At 40.4% G+C, this 17718-nt stretch overlaps 1 protein-coding gene across 1 annotated transcript; it reads right to left on the bottom strand.

Annotated features, from left to right (window-relative positions):
- Nucleotides 1-8145: 8145 nt before the first annotated feature.
- LOC149157547 (uncharacterized) lies at nt 8146-8778 on the bottom strand. Its single transcript, XM_089433723.1, has one exon. The coding sequence runs from the start codon at nt 8776-8778 to the stop codon at nt 8146-8148; it is 633 nt and encodes a 210-aa protein (XP_089289849.1).
- Between the last annotated feature and the right edge of the window lie 8940 nt (nt 8779-17718).

Raw genomic sequence — 17718 nt, 5'->3', positions numbered from 1 at the left:
ATTCGTCCACTTTCTTCATGAACTTCTGGTCTCTGAGCCATAAGGCCTCAAACCTGAAAGGCCGTTTCTTGGGGCTAGCTTTAATGTCAAGTTCTAGTTTAATCGGCCAATGGTCAGCACCCATTCTCGGTAGAATCATTGCTTCAATAAATATATCCTGGCTTTTGATATGTTCTGATATTAGAAATCTATCCAGTCTCGAGGCAATTTGGTGTATACTTCCTCTTTTATTGTTCCAAGTGTGAATCCCATTTATCATTGGTATGTCTACCAGTATTTGTTCCACAATCATTTATCCAAAAGCTTCCATATCAAAGTCTAATCTTCTAAGTCCTCCCCTTTTCTCCTTTAGAGACGTGATCATGTTAAAATCTCCTCCAACAATCCATGGAGTTTCTAGAAAGATGGATCGGATTGTTTCCAAGTTCTGAAGGAAAATCCTGCGTTCTCCCAGTATATGTGGACCATATACACCAGAGAGAAGAACCCATTCCTGAGATCCAATATTCCTTAATTTTCTTGAAAGAATTTGAGGGACACTAACCCAATTTTCAAATTGAATCTCCTCTAGGTTCCAAAGAATTTCCAAGCCCCCAGCACTGCCTATGGCATCCTGACCTATTATCTCATAATGCTGCTTGAAATTGCTCATAATATCGTTTAATTTTTGTTCTCTGATTTTTGTTTCTTGTACTATCATTATATTGGGCTTATCTTTCTTAAGTCTCTCTTTCAGATATCTCTGTTTCCCCCTACTATTCAGCTCTCTAATATTCAAGGTTGTAATGATCATTTTAACAGTTTGAGGGGTTGTTGGAATACCTCCAACAGGGGTACAACTCTTCCTGAATTTACCAGCATTTCTCCAACCATTTGGATGGTCTCTCTCATAGGTCTTCTTCCTCTTTTCCTTCCTCCCTTCTCTGTAATCCCCACATTTGTGCTCTATCCTCCTTGCGATCCTAGCTGTTATGGCTGATTTATTATGACTACCCCTCTTTTCTCCTTGTATCTTTGAAACATGTCTTTATATAATTGATTTTGGTCTTCTAGGATGAATCTTTCATCCAGATGCCTCCATTCGTCTAGAAGTCTCTTCATGACTTGTTCCTCTTCACTTCCTTTGTCCTTTTATGGGTCGATCTCCATTTGGTTTTGGTCTTGAGGGCTTTCTATTCTCTCCCCTTCCTTCTCTATTTCCATACTTGTTTGCAATTTATTTTTTCCTTTGTCTTCCTTTATAGGCTCTGCTATTTCTTCTTCGTTGTCTTTACCTTCCACTTCCATTTACTCTCCTTGTAGTATCTCGAACTTATCCTGAGTTTTCTGAGTTAATTCTGTAGAGGGTGGTCTCCGTTTAGTTAGTTCTTTTTGGGGTTTTCTCCGACGTGGCACTTCTGTAAACCCTTCATCGTCTTCCTCGCTCATCCTTTCCTCCTTCCCAGCATCCCCCTTTTTTCCAGGATCTATTGTTGCCACATTGGCATTCAGCGAGCATGATTTGTAGAGATGACCGTATTCATGGCATCTGCTACAGCGGAATGGAATATGCTCATAATCAACTGGTTGTTGCCATACCTCATCATGATATTCCACTTCAATATAGTCTGAAAGAGGTTATGTGATATTCATGTACATGCAGATCCTGGCGTAGGACGTATATCTATCTCTTCTCGTCGTTTCTGTCACCTTGACAAAAGTTCTGATTGAGTTCCCGATACCCTCCAGAATCTTTGGATCCCAAAACTCTATTGGGAGCCCAAACAACCTAACCCATATTGGTGCCGCTAACATTTTTTCCTTGTCTGGGTTGTAGCATTCTTCCCTGTGTCTCATAAAGAGACCTGCATTATTGAAGAAATAGGGTCCCTCCTCAAAGATTCTCTCCTTATCTTCTAGGTTAGCAAAAATGACCATAAAGAAACCTTTAGCCCCTAATTTTAGGTCAATTTTCCCCTTGGGTTTCCATCTCTGTTGTGTCCATTTGGCCAGTTCTTTCTCAGACGGCCATGTTCCCACAAACTTACAGATCAGAGCGTGATCTTTCATATATCCTCTGTACTCTTCGAGTTTATTATTTGTTATAACGAACCTGGGTTTTTTTTTGCTCTACGCAGGCATCTGTTTCCCATCCTTGCTTTCCATCGAGCCCCCATGACCAGTGTGTCCTTGCTTCGTTTCCCTGTCCCTCCATTCAATCCGTTCCTGCTTGTTTCTCCTGCTGCTACATTTTTATAGGAGGGGATCTCTCCCCCCCCACCCGGCTCTGTCATTTCTTTTGTCAGTCTTGCCTATTTTTTAGTCATCTTCCTCCAATCGACCTAACTTTCTTGCTTGGTCTGTTCTTGTGCAGGTGGCTACAGTTTACCCCTGCACCCTATCCAAGCGCAGGTCCGCTAGAGGCAAACCTTGCCAAAACCCTAACCCTAAGTGTTTGTCTTCATTGCCCTTCTCTAATCCCCAACCCTCCAGCATGTAGCATCTCAACCTTATCTATTATTATTATTATTATTTATTTATTTATTGTTATTATTACTATTATTATTTATTTATTATTTATTATTTAATAATTAAGTAGTAGTAGTTAAATAAATATTATTTAATAAAAAATAGTAATTAATTAATTAATTATTTTTTTTGTAAGGTTAGGCATCTTCATTCCAAAAAACAACAAAATACAATTAAACTAGAGTTCGGGTGGCTGGCCTGCCCAGGGGAAACCAGACCGCCACCTTTTGACTTGAAAGCCCAACCAAAATTTAAAAATGTTTAACTCTTTCTTCCTATCATATCCACTGTTATGCTTATTCAATGCTAGACTAACTAATGTTACAGAGGAAGGTACCCAGATAAAGTTCAAATTCATCACAAAACATTATGGAAATTAAACACACCACTAATCTTCATCCGACAGATTCACCGAGGCTGGCTTGGAGTCATTGTCGCCCGGCTTCAGGATCTTCTGCTCAATGGCCCATTTGAGCTCCAGTGTCAATTGCTCCATGTTTTTTAGCAGCAGATGGTTTCTGGAAACTTGAACTTGGACCGCCACGAGTTCTTTCAAGAGAATGTTCTTTATGGAGGCAGATTCATCCGACAGTTGGCGTTTGAGGAGTTCTTCCGCTTGCTTGCGTTCTTCATCTTCCTCCTCGCGCACCGCTTGGTTGACCTCCATGGCCCTGCCAACCACATGCTTCATTATCCAGTAGAATTGTAACGTTCTATTGAATAACGAGTCCCTGCCTCTGGAAGTGCCTGGGTCAGAGATTATAGCCCAGTCCTCACGGGGGATCTCCTGGTCCGCACTTATTTCCCTTAGCTCGCGTTCCCATTCATGGATGAGAGCGCGGACCTCAGGAGAAATGCCAGACATGTACCCATCGATCAGTTGAAGGAGTTTATCGAAGTCGGGCTTTCTGCCTCTTTTTTTTGGTTATCTACTAGTGCCGGCTTCCTTCTTCTGTTTAGGAGTGTTCCTTCTTGGGGCCATATTTCCTCTGGTCCTACCTGCCACCTCAGATTGCCGAGAGTCAGTGCAAGAGATATAGAGCCTGGACAGGGTCTGGTCTATGCTGGCAGCGTTCTTAGCTTGGGAAGCCACTCTTGACTTTAGAACAGGGCTAGAATGATCACGACGGTAGAGGACCCACCACCTTTTGACAGGAGTTCGGAGAACCCCCCAACCAACAGAGCAAAGAGACCAGTCTGCTTTGGACAGCGAAAGGGAGGAACAGAATTGGAGCCGGCCGCAGTAGTAAACTAGGGAGTAGAGAATAGCAAGGGTGCTAGGACCCTCCAGAAGCATGGCGAGACCCGGCGGAGTCCCCCAAACTGCCTGACTCTTTGAGCAGGACATGGCATTATCATAAATCAGAACTTTCCCAACCAGGGACTGAAGAAGGAGGAGCCAGAAGGAGCCCGAGGGACCCTTAACAACACTGTGACAGGGGGTCTGCTTGCGGGGCCATAACATATCCATCCAGACCAAGAGACTAGAAAAACAAGTTTGCATGCCTGAGGGACGAGGATAGAAGGAAACATACCACCTTTTCTTGCTAAGGCCGACGAGGAGGGCTGATCGCAGAGATGTGCAGGCGTCTTTCCGTTCTTTGTCATTCTTCTTGCTGATCGAAATGAGCCTGCCATCTGTTTGCTTGGGTTTATTAACTCGATGTCGTGTCGAGCATGCCGCCACTTGGCTTATAGAAATTCCAGCCTCCGTTGGTTCATTTATTTTTCCATCATGCCAACCGGTTTTTCCATCTCGGAAAGTGGCATGGATTTTCCTTTCCATATCATGCATCATCATTCCTTTCTCTGTCCGGCTGCTCTTGCCGTAGCCCGACTTGACTCCTGTTGCCATCTGTCGTCCTTCCCCTGCTCATTCTCTCGAGTTCCGGAGCTGGTTCTAGATTTTTCTTTAATGATGTCGCAGCTCGCATGTCCTCTCCATTTAATCGGCCATTCTGGTCATGCCCCGTCACCTGCCTGTCATGTGCCTGCCTTACCCTTCTGCCTGTTCCCACGTAGGAGCTGTCCGAGCCTTGCTGATGTGGATGATCTCCGCCTCCGCTGCGTGCCGCCTGATCTTGGCCGTTCGTTTTTCCCATGCTTTGCCTTCCTGTATCATCGTTTAGAAGTTGCTGGAGTTGGTTTTTCTCTTCCTGATGCAAAAGAGGCAGACCCTCGCTATCAATTTCCTTGCCTCGGTTCCGGCAGCCCCAATTCGCAAGCCAATCTACCAGCTTGTTACCTGCGTGCCTGGTGTGGGTCGGGAGGAGATAGTCAATTTTTGGAATGAGCCTTCCAATTTCGGTTACCAGCCAAGCGGTTCGCCAGCTTTTGCTTATTCTCTCCGCTGGAATTTGCTTCTGGAGCTTCCTGACCATGTCAATTACCAGCTTTGAGTCCCCTTCGATTTGGAGTCATTTAAAGTTTGCCCGGAGAGCTATTTCCAGTCCTCATTTCAGAGCGTGCAGCTCTGCTTCGTTGTTCGAAGCTTCCCCACAGTCCATCACGAAAGTTCTGAGAGTGTTTCCCTCTGCGTCTCTGAAGACTCCGCCAATGCCGGCCTCGCCTGGGTTGTTCTTGGCAGCACCGTCGAAGTTCAATTTTGTGAATCCATGTGGAGGGCATCTGCACTGGTTACTTTCAGTCACCTATTTGGCCTTATCTGCTCGAGAATCCCTGCAGTTTACCATACTTTGTCTAATTTCTAATTTTACCAGGATGTTTTCTTCCATTCCAGTCTTCGTCTTTCCAACATTCCGAAAGGATTGTTTCCCAGAGGTTTTTGGTGACCTACTCCCAGATTGCTGCAGTAGATCTGGTTTCTTCTTTGAAAATGGCCCCATTCCGGGCTTTCCAGATATTCCAGAGGAGGAATCCAGCGGAGAGGAGCCAGGCGCGGTTTACAACCGGGTTCAGGTAAGGCTTCTTTGGCCAATTGATGATTGTGCTTACAATATTTTGCTGGTTACGGTGTTGCCTCTCAAACAAATTGTGGTGGATGCTCCACAGGGAGGAGCTGACGGAGCAGCGGTTCAACAGGTGCTCCATGGTTTCCTCTTGGGCGAGGCAAAGGGCGCAGCGGGACGGGCCATGGCTACCTTTCCGCAGGATTTGGTCCCAGGTAAGCACTCTACCGTGTAGAACTGTCCAAATGAAGAAAGAAATTTTAGGCCAATGCTTAATTTCCCAGAGATTTTTCCATTGGTTGTTTTCCGGTAGGTTGTTGTTGGTATGAAGGTGGTAGGCTTCAGCTGTAGTGAAATTTCCTTGTATGCGTTTGCCCCACCTGAGAATGTCAGACCCCATTTTCTTGGCTATTTTCCGCGACGCCATCTCTGTATGGTAATCCTGCCAACTATCGGTTTCGGGCGCTCCTGCCCAGTCTTCTTTATATTTCCAATTGCGCCAGGATCCTTCCTCGTCAGGCTTCCAGAAGTTGCCAACAGTTGTAGCCCCTGCCTGGGTCGAAAAGGTGAGGATGGCATGGAGGTTGTCTTTTTGAATAAGACGATCTCTTTGTTGCCAGGATTCCTCCCAGAATCTGGCTTTGTCTCCTTCCCGGATTTCCCAGAAACTGTGCTCCCTTATCAGATTCTTGTTGCTTCTAGCTAGGTTCCATATTGCAGAACCTCTGGTTTCTGTCATGCTTCTCAGTTTGTCTTCAATTTCCCCTGTTTCGTCGTATTTTCGTTCCCAGAGTATCTTCCACAGGTCAGGGCCCCCCTGAAGCCACCGCCACCAGAGCTTCGCGCCCATTACTTGATTGAGGACAAAGGGGTCGCGAAGTCCAAGCCCGCCAGCTTTAGGATGCCGACAGAGCCACTCCCATGAGATAAGGGCCCACTTTTTGATTTTGCTAGTCCCTTTCCAGAGGAAATTTTTGAACAGGGAGACTAGCTTTTGGCTCGCAGCCTTAGGAATTGCTTGGCAAGAGAGCTGGTAGTTTGGGATTGCCTGCAGTACAGATTTCAATAGGGTTACCCGACTTGGGGCATTTAGCGAGCGGTGGGTCCAGTTCTCCATTCTGTTGCGGATTTTCTTGATTAGCAGGTTCCAGTTGGCCGACCGGAATTGGTGCTCATTTAACATGATTCCCAGGTATTTGGAGGGGAATGATCCTCTGTTGAAGCCTAGAGTACGAGCCAGGAACCTTTGGACTGCCAAGGAGGTGTTGAAGAAGAACACTTCCGATTTTTCTTTATTTATTTCCATCCCGGAGGCTCTGCTAAATTGAGATAGGGATTTGATAATTCTTTGGGCTTCCTTGAGGGTGGCCTGACCGTAAAGCATTACGTCGTCCACAAACTGCTGGTGGGAGACCAGAATATCATCCCCGCAGATGCGGAGGCCTTTTATCTGTTCTTTAGAAACATGAGCCTTAACTAGTCTGCCTAGGCCGTCTGCAGCCAGGATGAAGAGGAAAGGGGACAGGGGGTTGCCCTGCCTTAGCCCACATGAAGGAGTGAAGGCTTCAGAGGGGGAGCCATTTAGGAGAATTGACATGACGGGGGAGCTAACCATAGACAGGGTCCATTTTATCCAACGTTGATCAAACCCATAGGCTTTTAGGATTCCTTCCAGATAGGTCCAACTGAGCATGTCAAATGCCTTGGCGAGATCCAATTTGATAAGCATGCCTGGGGCTCGGGAGATTTTCAGGGAATGGATCACTTCCTGGGTGACTATGATGCCATCGGTGATCTGCCTTCCTTGGAAAAAGCCAGTTTGCTCTGGGGCAATGAGATCCGGCAGGATAGGCTTAAGCCTGTTGACAATGATAGTTGCAAGGATTTTGTAAACCACATTACAAAGTGAGATGGGCCTAAAACCCTGCGGTTCATCTGAGTAGCCAGACTTAGGAATTAACGCCAGGAAGGTGGCATTCAAACCTTGGTGCATGCATTTGGAGCATCTGGATTCTTCCACTAGATCAAGTAGATCATTTCCTATGAAGCTCCACATTGCCTGATAGAATTTAATGGTGAATCCATCGCGACCTGGGGCCTTATTTTTGGCCATTTTGTTAATTGCTTCCTCCAGTTCCTCCTTGGAGATTACCTGAAGAAGGGCCAAGTTTTGATCTCTAGAGACTTTCTTGGGAATATGGTCGCTGATTTTGTCTATTTCCTCAGCTCTGTTGATATTTGGTTCAGAGAGAATACCTTTGAAATGCTCCACAAAAGGATGTTCTATTTCATCTTGCTGAGTCACTATGTTTCCTTCCTTCTCCTTTAAGGAGAATATTCTGTTGTGTTGGTAGTGATTTATCATGGCTTTATGGAAGAATTTGGAGTTTTTGTCGCCTTCTTTGAGCCATTGGATTCTGGATTTTTGCTTCCACAGGATTTCCTCCTGTTTTCTCCTTTCCTCTAATTGGGTGATTACTCTCCCTTATTCCTCTGCTAGGGCCTGACTTCGACCGTCCAAAATGATTTGCTGCTGGATTCTTTCCATTTTGGCTTGGAGTTTGCCCTGCTCCTGCTGGATATTACCAAATTCTTCCTTGTTCCACTTTTTAATTTTGCTTTTAATTTCTTTGAGCCTTTGCTGAAATGAGCACATTTTGCTAAGGCCCTCCTTTCCACTTTTGCTATCCTGCCACCATCCTTTTACTTTGTCTAGGAAGTTAGGGCCTCAGAGCCAAAAGGACTCGGACCGGAAGGGTCTCCTTTTGCTCTGATTATTTAAGGCTATTTCCAGCTTTATTGGCCAGTGATCCGACCCTACTGAGGGTAGGATAGAGGCTTCATAGAAGATATCCAGCTCAATTATGGGTTCTGAAATGAGGAATCTGTCCAGTCTTGAAGCTATCTGTTTGGAGCCACCTCTTCTGTTGTTCCATGTGTATTTTCCGTTGATGGTTGGGATATCTACTACTCTTAATTCTGTCTGCACTTCTCTGAATCTTTCCATTTCTGTGTCTTCCCTACTTATTCCACCTTTTTTCTCTTCTCGAGAAGCAATTAAGTTGAAGTCTCCAGCCAGGATCCATCTCTGTTCCTGGTGTAAACTTCGGAGCTTAGTCAGCTGAGTGAGGAACAGGTCTCGGTCTACACGGGTGTGGGGCCCATAGACAGCTGAGATTGCAACCCATTCACTTTGTCCTATTAGTCTGAATCGCCCAGTGAGGATTCTTGGCATTCCTATCCACCAGTCAGCGAGGACTTCAGCTGGGTTCCAGAGGATAGCTATTCCTCCTGCACTGCCTTTGGGGTCTATAGTGACATGGTCGTATCTTGGTTTTATTTTGTTAAGGATTTCCTCCATTTTCTGTCCTGGGATTTTGGTTTCTTGGAGAAGCATGATCTGCGGTTTGTCTTGTTTGAGTCGTGCTGCCAGATATCTCTGTTTTCCTTTACTATTTAGGCCTCTGATATTCCATGAGGTCAAAATCATTGATTAACTTGAGAGAGGGTTTGGAACACCACTGAAAGTGGTACTACTTTTCCAGTGTTGACTATGGTTTCTCCCATAAGTTGTATGGATTCCTTGATGTTTTTTCTTCCTCTCTTTTTTTCCCCCCTTTATTTTGACCAGTCTGATCTAATCTGGTTTCTTTTTGAGTCTCTTGGTTCTCTGCTGATGAGGCTTTTCCCTTTTCTAATTTGGTTTTGTAATGTTCGAAAGTTTCAGTATACAGCTTCTTTTGATCTTTGGGGATAAACCTCTTGTCCAGGTTCTTCCATTCATGTAACAGGTTTTCCAACACTTCCTCTTCCTGGCTTAGGTCCTCCCTACTGGACTCCTGGTCTGTCTCCATCTGATCTGTTTGTTCCTATGTTTCCTTCTCCTGTTCTTGTGTCTCACTCGGGGCCTTTCTTTTGGCTAGGATCCTATCACTAGATTCACTGCAGTCTGAGCCTTTATCTTCCTACTGTTCCATGTGTTGATCTTCCTCATCCTCATCTACCTGCAGTATAGAAAAACTGTTTGGTTTCACTGTGTCAGGTTGTTTGCCTTTCCTATCTTTCTGGGGGGGTTCCTTGTTGGGTTTCTTTTTGTTTCTCACTTCTTGGAATTCCTCCTGTTCCGACTCTCTCTTGTTTCTTTGGGGCCTTCTGACTTCTTCATCCTCCCGGGTTAATGGGCATTCCTTTGCTAGATGACCATGGGTGTGGCATCTACGACACCTGAACGGAATATGCTCATAGTCTATGCTTTGCTGCCAGATCTCTTCGTGGTATTCAAGCTCTATAGTGTCGGGGATGGGGTTTGCTAGGTTCATGTAGACACAAATCCTGGCATATGAGGTGTATCTACCTTTCTTTGTAGTATCTGCTATCTTCATCAAGCTTCCTATTGAGTTTCCTATTCCTTCCAGAATTTTCGGGTCCCAAAAGTCTGTGGGAAGCCCAAAAAGACGGACCCAGACAGGAGCAGCCAGAAAGGTTTCTTTGTCTGGGTTATAACAGTCTTCCCAGAAGCGTAAAAATAGACCGGCATTATTATAAAAATATGGGCCATTATCAAAGACCTGTTCTCTATCTTTCAGGTTAAAGAAGATTACCGTAAAGAAGCCCTTCGCTCCCAGCTTGAGCTCGATGTGTCCTTGAGGCTGCCATTTCTACTGTATCCACTTTGTGAGGTCCCTTTCTGATGGCCAGACTCCGATGAACTTGCATATAAGGGCATGGTCCCTCATGTAACTTCAGTACTTTTCCAGCTTGTTCGCTGGGATGACATATCTGGGTTTTTTTGTGGTACATGGCAGACATTTCCCTCTTCGGCCTGATTGCTAGGCTGCTCCTAACACCGGTCCCGTGCTCTTCTATTCCTCTGACTCCTGGTTGCTTTGCCTGTCTCCTGCCACCACTTCTCGGTAGGAGGGAATCTCTCCCCTCTTGACACTTTCTGTCATTCCTTTTCTGCTTTGGCCGTTGTCAGTTCTGCTGGACTAGACTACGTCGGTTGTCTTCACTCTCGTCCCAACTTCCTTAGGTTTTCACCACTTTGCCACCATTAGGGTTTGAGTTGGAGAGCGGTTCTCCCATCCCGTGTTCCAAATGAACTACTAATTACATGAAATTATATTAGATCATATGGACAAAATATTAATTAATTAATTATTAATATTAGTTATTTTTGATAATTTATTAATTGATCATGATAATTATTAATTAAGTAGTAGTAATTGTTGTTAAATAAATATTATTTAATATAAAAATAATAATTAATTAATTAATTATTATTTCTAATAATTTATTAATTGATCATGATAATTATTAATTATTATTTTTAATAATTTATTAGTTATCATAACACCTTTCGGAAGAAATCACATAATAGAAATTATCGTCGACGCGTTTCAAACCAGACAGTGTGGTTCATCTTCAGGACAAGATGAGGAATCTTATCCATGCATTTAAATAAATAGATGTAGAGAGCTGCTAACCAGCCATTAGGGATAACAACTAGTTTTACTGAGGGTAGTAAATAGAAAAGGTTAATGACTGAAAAGTTAGGGAAAGAAATAAAACGGTTATTATTATTATTTTTTGGATAAATTAATAATGTAAAAAGTTTTAATTTAGAAAAAATACTAACCCTTTATAACTAAGTTAATTAAAAATAATTTTAAGAGTCATAAATTGGATACTATCAATAAATGATATTTTGAAAGGTATTAATCTTTTAATCTAATTCATATAATTATTAAATAATATTAGATAGTCAACATTATAAAACTATATAATATAACTATATTGAAAAGGGTAAAAAAATAGAAAGGGATATTACCACAAGGTTAAGGAAAACTAATTAAGGAGAATAAATTACTGTATGAAAAAGAGCTTAAAAAAAAAAAAAACTTTTTTAATATATAAAAATGATAAACACCTTATATAATGTCATTAATGAATATAATATTATATCAAATAACCTCATTAATGAATATAAAATTACATAAGTATTAAATATTATTCATATTTGAAAACAAAACAAAAAAAACACTATAATTAAATTAATTAATTAATTAATCTATAAGAAAAAAAATAAATAAAATAAATAAATAAATTAGGAAGAAAGCGCACAAATCTAGTTTATGTCTAGCCTTCATCTCTATTTAAATTAACAGGTCTCTTTTCGATTTCTAAAGCCTCCCTGAATTTACAACGATGAAAATTGTTAATCCTCGCAATAACCTTAGCTTCTTCAATGCAGATGTGATAATTCGTTTTTTCTGCATGCACTGCCAAAGCGGAGGAACGAGCTCTTCGGTGCCTAAGGTTGGTAGCATGTTCATAAATCCTTTGGTTTATGGATCGACTGATCTCTCCAATAGAAGGAGTTCCACAAGAACAAGGAATAATGTAAACACCCTTTCCATCCCTGGGATTAATCGGATCTTTAACAGAACGAAGAGAACTTCGGATAGTGTTAAGGGGTCTAAAGGAAGAATGAATCCTATGCTTCCTCAAGATTCTCGTGATTCTATATGTGGTCCCTTGAATAAAATGCAGACGGACACGAGAAGACTAATCCTTGGGGTCAATTTTATTCTTAGGGCCTTTTTCAGCATTTTGAAAAGCCTGCAGACCTTGAGACCTACTATAACCATTCTTATTAAAAACCTTTAGGAGGAGGGACTTCTCATCTTCAAGGTGATTTTCATCGGAAACTCGCAACGCTCGAGTGGCTAAGGTGTTGAGAACGCCTAGATTTTGAGCAGGAAAATGATGGGAACTAGCATGGAGATATTGCTCAGTGTGAGATTTCTTCCAAAAAACTTGATGGGAAAAACAACCATCATCCTTCTTTGAGATAAGAACATCAAGAAAAGGTAGGCCACTATTAACTTCAAATTCCATGGTGAACTTTATATGGTCAAATTGACTATTAAGATGATGGAAAAACAGCTCCAACTTCTCTTTACCATGAGACCAAATGACACAAGTGTCATCCACAAACCTTTTCCAAAGTTTGGGTTGGTAAAGGGTCGAAGAAAAGGCTTTGGATTCAAAATGCTCCATGAAGAGATTGGCCACAATGAGGGAGAAGGGAGAACCCATAGCCACTCCGCAGGTTTGCTCGTGGAATTCACCCTCGAAACTAAAGAAAGTAGAGGTGAGACAAATCTTAACTAAAATGATAGTATCAGGATCATTGATGTGATAGATAACATGAAGGGCCTCATTAATGGGAATATTAGTGAATAAGGAGACCACATCGAAACTCACCAGTTGATCCTCGGGGTCAAATCTAAAATCCTTTAACTCGTTAATGAAAAAATATGAATCTTTAACAAAATATTATGTCCAGCCAACGAGGGGTTTGAGATTATTAGCAATAAATTTCGCTAAAAGATAGATGGGCCCACAAATATTATTGACAATGGGACAAAGAGGGGCCCATTCCTTATGGATCTTGGGGAGACCATAGATCCTAGGGGTAAGAGGGTTGCCTTCGATAAGCTTCTTGCTAATAAAATGCGTTGGAATCCTCCTCTTCTCACCAATGCATTGGAATCTCGTCCACCTCTTCGTCGTCCCCTCCTTGCCCGGTTTCTGATTCGGCTTTTGTTCCACTAAATGTGGCAGCGAATAATCATGGGCCCTCTTCTCTGAGTGCATATATGAATTCCACTGCTCCTTTCCCCTACGGTGTTTCTGTCTAGTATCCTCCTTTCTCTGATGATCCTCCTTGCTCTATTCTGCTTCTCCCTTCTATCCAGCGTCCTCTGTTTGTGGCCAGTCCGCCCTCCATCATCAACCTTCCCTCCTCCAACCTGCATCCTTCTCCCTTGGCATCTCCTATTCCTTCCTCAGTCGATCCCAATATTCCCTCGCCTCTGTCGAGTGATCGGTTGTTGGTTGGACTGGAGATCCCAAATAATGGGGTGTTTAATGGTCCAACGCCCCTTCATCCTTCCTCATTGGTTAATACCTTTAACTTCTACCTTAATAATAAATCTAATAATAATAATAATAATAGTTATAAAAATATTAATAATAACAATGTAATTAATAATAGTAATGACTATAGTAATGATAATAACAATGTATTTAATAATAACTATAATAATAATAACAATAAATATAATAATAAGAATAATAATATTAATGAATTTGATAATTATACTAATAATATTAATAATAATAATGAAATTGAACTTATTAATAACCATAATAATGACCATATTAACTTGGATCCTAATAATAATTATCTTGCTTCTTTAGATAATAGTATTGCCATTAAAAAGACTTCTTATTCTAGCAATAAGGTTGTGAATCTTTCCAGTTTCTCCTTTGATTCCCATGTTTTTAATCTTTTAGAAAAAGGTCTTAACTTTGCTTTGGCTCCTAGAAAAATTCATGTGAAAGATATTATTTGTGACATTGAATTCGGGATTTAATATTTACCCAATTCCACTAAATATATTATTAGGTAAGACTGCGTGGTAATCTTTAGAAAGGCTAAACCCCCTAAGAGAAACCTAAGCAAGCTGGAGTTTGAAGCTCTCAAATCTTTGAACAATGACAGGGACATTTTTGTTCTAAAAGTTGACAAAGGGGGTGCAACTATCATTCTTAACAATGAGGATTACCGGAAGAAGATGTTAGATCACCTTTGTAATAGCGGAAGCTACAGAAATCTTGTGAAGAACCCCCTAAAAACTATTTCTAAGGATATTGCTTTAGACATTAAATCGAGTAGTTCTATTAGCTCCCTTAGCAAGAAGCTTATTGAAGGCAACCCTCTTACCCCCACGATCTATGGTCTCCCCAAGATCCATAAGGAAGGGGTCCCTCTTCGCCCCATTGTCAATACTATTGGTGGCCCTACTTATCTTTTAGCGAAATTTCTTGCTAATAAGCTCAAACCCCTCATTGGCCGGATAGAATCTTTTGTTAAGGATTCATCTTCATTCATTAACGAGTTAAAGGATCTTAGATTTGACCCTGAGGATCAACTAGTGAGTTTCGATGTGGTCTCCTTATTCACTAATATTCCCATTAATGAGGCCCTTGATGTTATCTATCGCATCACTGATCCTGATACTGCCTTTTTAGTTAATATTTGTCTCACCTCTAATTTCTTTAGTTTCGAGGGTGAATTCTACAAGCAGACCTGTGGAGTGGCTATGGGTTCTCCCCTCTCCCCTGTTGTGGCCAATCTCTTCATGGAGAATTTCAAATCCAAAGCCTTGTCTTCAGCCCTTTACCAACCCAAACTTTGGAAAAGGTTTGTGGATGACACTTGTGTCGTTTGGTCTCATGGGAAAGAGAAGTTAGAGTTGTTTTTCCATCATCTTAATGGTCAATCTAACCATATAAAGTTCACCATGGAATTCGAAGTTAATAGTAGCCTACCTTTTCTTGATGTTATTATCTTAAAGAAGGATGATGTTTCTTTTTCCCATCAAGTTTTTCGAAAGAAATCTCACACTGAGTAATATATCCATGCTAGTTCCCATCATTTTCCTGCTCAGAAGATAGTCGTTCTCAACACATTAGCCACTCAAGCATTGCAAGTTTTTGATGAAAATCACCTTGAAGATGAGAAATCCCTCCTCCTAAAGGTTTTTAATAAGAATGGTTATAGTAGGTCTCAAGGTCTTAAGGCTTTTCAAAATGCTAAAAAAGGCCCTAAGAATAAAATTGACCCCAAGGATTGGTCTTCTCGTGTTCGTCTGCCTTTTATTCAAGGGACCACAGATAGAATCACGAGGATCTTGAGGAAGCATAGGATTCATTCTTCCCTTAGACCCCTTAACACTATCTGAAGTTCTCTTCATTCTGTTAAAGACCTAATTAATCCCAGGGATGGAAAGGGTGTTTACATTATTCCCTATTCTTGTGGAACTCCTTATATTGGTGAGACCGGTCGATCCATAAACCAAAGGGTTTTTGAACATGTTTCCAACCTTAGGCACCGAAGAGCTCGTTCCTCCACTTTGGCAGAGCATGCGAAAAAAACAAATCATCACATTTGCATTGAAGAAGCTAACATTATTGCGAGGATTGACCATTTTCATCATCGTAAATTTAGGGAGGCTTTAGAAATCGAAAAGAGACCTATTAATTTAAATAGAGATGATGGCTGGAGTATCAACAGAAACTGGATTCCTACACTTTCTTCTAAAAAAAAAAAATCTTATAGATTAATTAATATATATATATATATATATATATATATATTTTTTTTGGAATATGAATAATCTTTAATACTTATGTAATTTTATATTCATTAATGAAGTTATATAAGGTGTTTATCATTTTTATATATTAAAAAAGATTTGTCTTTTTAAGCTCTTTTTTATATAGTAATTTATTCTCCTTAATTAGTTTCCCTTAACCTTGTGGTAATATCCCTTTCTATTTTTTACCCTTTTCAATATAATTATAATATATAGTTTTATAATGTTGACTATCTAATATTATTTAATAATTATATGAATTAGATTAAAATATTGATACCTTTTAAAATATCATTTATTGATAGTATCCAATTTATGACTCTTAAAATTATTTTTAATTAACTTAGTTATAAAGGGTTAGTATTTTTTCTAAATTAAAACTTTTACATCATTAATTTAGCCAAAATAATAATAATAATAATTGTTTTATTTCATTCTCTACATTTTTGGTCATTAACCTTTTCTATTTCCTACCCTGAGTCAAACTAGCTGTTATCCCTAACGGCTAGTTAGCAGCTCTCTCTATTTATTTATCTAAATGCCTGGATCAGATTCCTCATCTTGTCCTGAAGATGAACCACACTGGCTGGTTCGAAACGCATTGATGAGAATCTCTCTTATGTGATTTCTTCTTAAAGATGTTATGATAATTATTATGGAACACAAAAGTCTAAGTTCAAAAATTTATTAGTTGGTCATTATAATTATTAATTATTATTTTTAATAATTTATTAATTGATCATGATAATTATTAATTATTAATTAATTAATAATTTAATAATAATAATAATAATTATTATTATTATTTATTATTAAATAATAAATATTATTATTAATAAATAAATACTTCTCGATAATAATGATAAGTATTATTATATTTATTATTAATAATAAATATTTATTATTATTATTGTATATTTATCCATGACTTGTGTGGTGTTAGTGTTAGTATCTTCATCCTTCCGTCAGAGATCAAATCCTCTTGTTGCATTGCATATTAGGTGTCTTACTCAGTCAGTTGCATTCCATTAGGAGCATGGATCATCTGACGGTAGTGGCTTGTTGTACATTTTCCCTCATGTCCTTTACCTGCTGGCCCATTTTGTTGTGCTAATTTCAACTTTAGAATTAAAAATAGGTGCTCATCATTTGCTTTATGTACATAGGTTTCCTTATGGTGTTTGTGAATGTAACAGGTAAATTTGTCAAGTTTTATGTCTAATTCATGAGAAATATAACATGTAAATAAAAATGTTGAAAAAAAGCAAACAAATATACAGCAAAACATCAAAATTAACACTTAACATAGTGTTTTGATGGAGTTCACACCTCCTGGGCTACATCTCCTTGGTCCAGCTTCCATGGCTTGGGCCTCTGTATTAGCTGAAAATGGAAAAATGTGTTGTTTACAATGCTCTAATGCTCCTAAAACCTACTTCAATGTGCTCAAAACATCAAAATCATACATGAATGACTCTTTGTGAGCCAAAATTGGTCAAAATTTTCAAAATTTATGGCCTCTTCAATTTTCCCTAGGAAAACTCCACCAAAGCTGGAGAAACTCCTATTAACCCCACCAAAAATGGAGCAAATGCTGAATTTATCGGACCCGCCAAAACTCCTGCCAAGTTAGTCCCGCTTTAATTAATGGAAAAGCAGGGTTTAATTAGCATTAATCTCTGGTTAGCGCATTAAGCGCGCGGTTAGTTTTTTAATGCTGGCTCCAAGTTTGCAATGTTGGTCACATGCGAAGGGGGTTGGCTAGTGGGGTTAGCCCTCTCCTCCCCCAACCACCATGGTTTATCACATTAAATACAAATTGTGACCATTGTATGATAAGTAACATTAACATGACATAGTGGTAAGATTTTGGGTTTGTGTGGGCGAGGTCGCAAGTTCGACTCCATCGACCTGCCAATAAAATTTTGCACTGCGCGTCGGTATTGATAAGTTGTTTGGGAGGGACACGTGGTGGCTTCCGAGCTTGCCACATGTCTCCTTCTCATTGGTCCTCCCTTGTCCAATAAAAAAGCGCCAATTCATCAATTGTAGACCAATCAAACAAGTGCCAC

Source organism: Pinus tabuliformis, chromosome 5_2, assembly GCF_031772625.1.
Source record: "Pinus tabuliformis cultivar Carrire ecotype Pingquan chromosome 5_2, CPIR1, whole genome shotgun sequence".
NCBI classification, from domain to species: Eukaryota; Viridiplantae; Streptophyta; class Pinopsida; order Pinales; family Pinaceae; genus Pinus; species Pinus tabuliformis.
This window is presented reverse-complemented; position numbering and strand designations above follow the sequence as displayed.